This window comes from Bos grunniens, chromosome 15, assembly GCF_055505025.1.
Source record: "Bos grunniens cultivar Pamir isolate PY7600 chromosome 15, Bosgru_T2T1.0, whole genome shotgun sequence".
NCBI lineage: Eukaryota > Metazoa > Chordata > Mammalia > Artiodactyla > Bovidae > Bos > Bos grunniens.
Window position 1 is genome coordinate 48909328 of NC_141179.1, and position 4185 is coordinate 48913512.

General features: G+C 40.7%; 1 protein-coding gene across 1 annotated transcript; it reads right to left on the reverse strand.

Annotated features, from left to right (window-relative positions):
- On the reverse strand, window positions 1-987 carry LOC147357990 (olfactory receptor 51M1-like). The gene has a single exon (XM_086342010.1). The coding sequence runs from the start codon at window positions 985-987 to the stop codon at window positions 1-3; it is 987 nt and encodes a 328-aa protein (XP_086198136.1).
- Between the last annotated feature and the right edge of the window lie 3198 nt (window positions 988-4185).

Below are 4185 nucleotides of genomic sequence, written 5' to 3' on the forward strand. Positions count from 1 at the left end.
TCATGACTCAACATTGGCCTTTCTAAGACCCAGGAACTTGCTGATGGCCTGGCGGATCTCCTTGGTTTTAATACTGTATATGATTGGATTAAGCATGGGAGGCACAAAGAGGTAGACATTAGCCATAAAAAGGTGGACAGCAAGTGGGGCATGTTTCCCAAAGCGATGTATCAGGGACAGTCCCACCATGGGCACAAAGAATACCAGCACAGCACAGAGGTGTGAGGTGCATGTTTGGAAGGCTCGAAGCCGCTCCTCTTTGGAGGCCAGTCTTGCCACTGTGTGCAGGATGACCCCGTAGGACAGTGCAATGAGCACCAGGTCCAGCACCACAGTTGACATCACCAGTATCAGCCCATACAGGTTGTTGAAGGTGGTGTCTGTGCAGGCCAAGTGTATCACCTCCTGGTGCAGGCAGAAAGAGTGGGAGAGGACTCTAGACCCACAGTAAGGAAAAGTCTTCAGGAGAAAAACAATGGGTACAGTGGCTATAGGGCCCCGCAGGATGACAACCAGGCCTGCCCTGACCACTCGCTGGCCAGTGATAATGACTGAGTACCTCAGGGGATAACAGATGGCCACAAACCGATCAAAGGACATGACAAGGAGCACTGAAGACTCCATGAAGGAAAACGAGTGGATACAGAACATCTGGATTTGGCAGGCTCCAAAGTAGATGCCATGGGATTTGAACCAAAAGATTCCCACAGTAGTGGGCAAGGTGGATACCGACAGGCCCAGGTCAGTGAAGGCCAGAAAGGAGAGTAGATAGTACATGGCTGTGTGCAAGCGAGGGCTGGTCTTAATAATGATCAGAATGAAGCAGTTGCCTGAGATGGCCACGAGGTACATAAGGAAAAAGAAGATGAAGATCCAGTGCTCGATGGTTTCCAATCCGGGAAAGCCAGTGAGGTAGAGCATGGGGCTGAACTGCGTGAGGTTGGACAGGAGCACGATGTGAGGATGGAGGGGATACTGGGCTGGCATTCTTCAGGGGCTGAGCTGAGAATAAATGGAAGTTCTGGTTATTAATTCTTCAGTTTCATAAACATGCACACCATTATAAGCAGAATCATGACCATCATCAGCTTTAGTATCTTCTACTTCAGTATTCTTTCCACCATCCAACTACCTGATTGAAACTTCCTTTGAAAGTACCACACCTTCATCAGTTTTTCTCTGTATTTTTATTTCTTCTCAATCTTCTTGGCTGGCCTCTTTTAATTGATGAGCCCTTAAATATGATCATCCTCAATCTCAACAATTTTGTGTCCATGCTGTATCTTTTCTTCCTCAAACAACATCATCCTCAGGACTTTACTTAAGATCTTTATGTTGACAAATATCAAATATTTATAATTCTCTTCTTTTAGTTTGCAGACTCATATATCTTACAGTAGGCTAAGATTCTGCATCTAGGAACTTCATAGTTATTTTAAAAACATGTCAAAATTTAACTTATAGTCAATTCCACCAACAAGCTTTTCATGTATTCATTTTCACTAACTCAGTAGTAGAACTAAGTTGAAGAAGAGATATATATTTAGGAGTTATTAGTATACAGAGGAGGAAACCAAAGAAGTGAGGATAGAGAGAAGTTTCTAGTTTTGAGTCCTAGGCAAAACTGAAATTTAGAGTTGGAGAAGAAAAGGCTCCACTAAAAGTGAAGGAGGAACATAAAAGCCAGATAGAAAGCAAATGAACAGGAGACTGTGGTCTTGTATGAAGTTTCAAGAGGTATTAATCATTCATACATGATGTTACCAAGGGGTCATGTTCACAAGGACTGGGACATTACTAAAGGACCGAGCAATGTGGAGGTTACAGCTGACCTTGAGAAGAGAAGTTTCAGAGGAGGGGTTGGGAATAAAATCACCCTCACATACTCCATAAAGACTATGACCTTGTTGATATTCCTACTTCCTTCTGCTGTAGTTGAAGCTGCTTCTGGGCTTGAATGATCACAGTTCCCAGGTATTTTCCACAGGGTGACTTGAAGTGGACAGCCATGTAGTATCAATAAAGCAGTTCTTAGGGGAAAAGTGTGTCTAGGTGTTTCTGAGCTCAAGGGGAAGAGACAGAGAACAGGAAGATGAGAGCAATGTAGTAGGAAGCAGGCAGTGATGAAGGCACATTTGAGCTTCATGAGTCCAGAGTGGAACCAGCCAGTGCTTCGGTGTGTTTTTCATCACTGCACCACCTAGATCCAAAGGGGGGCGTCCTAGTACGGTGCACTACTCTGTCTCTACCCAGCCATTTTCTGCTTTGATGTCCTTCTAAATTCATCTTCTTTCTGCTATAGTCAACAAGCCCATATTGGTTTTTTCCTACAGTTCCCCATATGTGCATTTCTTGCTTCTATTCTTTATATTGCTTTATAGCTTGCTTTTCTAACAGAAACCACTCTTGCTTTTTCCACCAGTGAACATTTGCTGATCCTTTACGATAGCACAAATATTTCCTCTAACAAACCTCTCTTGAATTCTCTGTGTAGAGCTAGGCAAATTCTTCTCTGTACTCCCTTAATACATTTGCTGCAGTACTACTGGAGTGTAAAAGCACACACATATATCTTAAATATGTATATATAATATATATATATAAAATGTGTAATATACATACACATACATATATACTTACATATAGTAAGTACTAATATTAAGTATATATAAATAGAAATATGTATAAATATAAATAACATATATAATGTATTTACCTATATACACTATTTCTATAATGTAATATGATATATAATATAATATTTGTTCTCTGTATACATATATGTTCTTTATATAGTATACCGTTGTTCTTTTATATAAGAATCTATAAAAGTATAAGTCAACATAAATGTATGCTTAAACATATATTCTTACATATGTTTATCTTATATACAATGTATATATTACTTGTACATTATATATAGTTTTTTTATATGTGTTTATAACTTATGATTTTAACCCATTTTTTTGCACCAACTAGACCCTTGGAGCCCAATGCATTGTATAATGCATAGTGGGCACCTCTCTGTTTTTGCATGAAAAAATTAAGTAAATGAGTGACCAAGAGCTTATCTCTTCTCCTGATTAGTTGTGCCTGGAGTTTAGAATTAAATCTTGTTTTCACTTCATAATAGGCAAGACAAGGAGTGTGATCTGAGGGAAATGAAAATTTTATAGAGAAATCATGATGGGGCTAAGATTACTTTCCCTGGAAAGGAAGTTCTAGTGAGTTTCTCCAGGAAATCAAAGATTATTCTCTATACTAAGGGACCAAGAGATGTATTTCCACTTCTACTAGGAAAACAGAAGTCTACTTGACAGCACATAGTCATGGCTAGTGGCAATCCTTTTACAGTATTCATAGCACAAGAGATACAGGTGAGCCTAAAGAGGAAATTCCTGAAAAGAGAGATTTTCACTATGCAGTGTGTGGCTAGACATCTATCTCTTCTATATGTTCTAAATATTCTTCTGTTTCAATTTGATATACTCTATTTTAAAAAATGAGCTCGTGCTGGAGACTGCTGTTTCTTATGCATAGGAGAAGATGCAGATGGAACCAACCCTGAGCACAAGGATATGGATCAAACACCTTGCCCTTGAACCAAGGAGAACCTTCCCACAGTGGTCAAATTTCCTGTCAGCACACCTCTTGTGGCTGGAGTGGCAGAGGGCTGTGAAGGAGAGAGAGTGTATCCTGGGTGCTGGGGAAGTCACAGGGATGCCTGTATTATTAGTACAGGGCAGGAGCTTCTATGCTTAACTGGTCTGGCACAAGAAATGCACTTAATATGTGTGCTGTTAAGTGAATAGCTGTTTGATGGATAAGAGGAAAAGGGAAGGCTATATGTAACAGACAGCTTTATCAGAGAAGAGTCTATGGAGACCTGAGGGCTTGTGACATCTTGATGGCATTTGGAGGCTGATTCCAGATAGGAGCCAGGAAGGAACTGGCCTGGCCATGGAGACCATGGTCAGGAGAAGAGAAGCAGCTCTCTCTCTGACGCAAGAAACATGATAGTGCAGATGGTCATCCCCACTTCTCCAGAGTGAGCAAGCCCTGACACCTTCTCTGACTCTGGTTCTACACAAACACACTGAATATCAGAAGTGAAAGAGCTTCTGTTACAGCCTGGATCCCCAAATTTCATTTTGCAAATGAAAAAACTAAGCAAGGTCCAACATA

Excerpts from the sequence above, each read along its gene's own strand:
- LOC147357990 (XM_086342010.1), bottom strand. The coding sequence starts at position 987 with ATGCCAGCCCAGTATCCCCTCCATCCTCACATCGTGCTCCTGTCCAAC.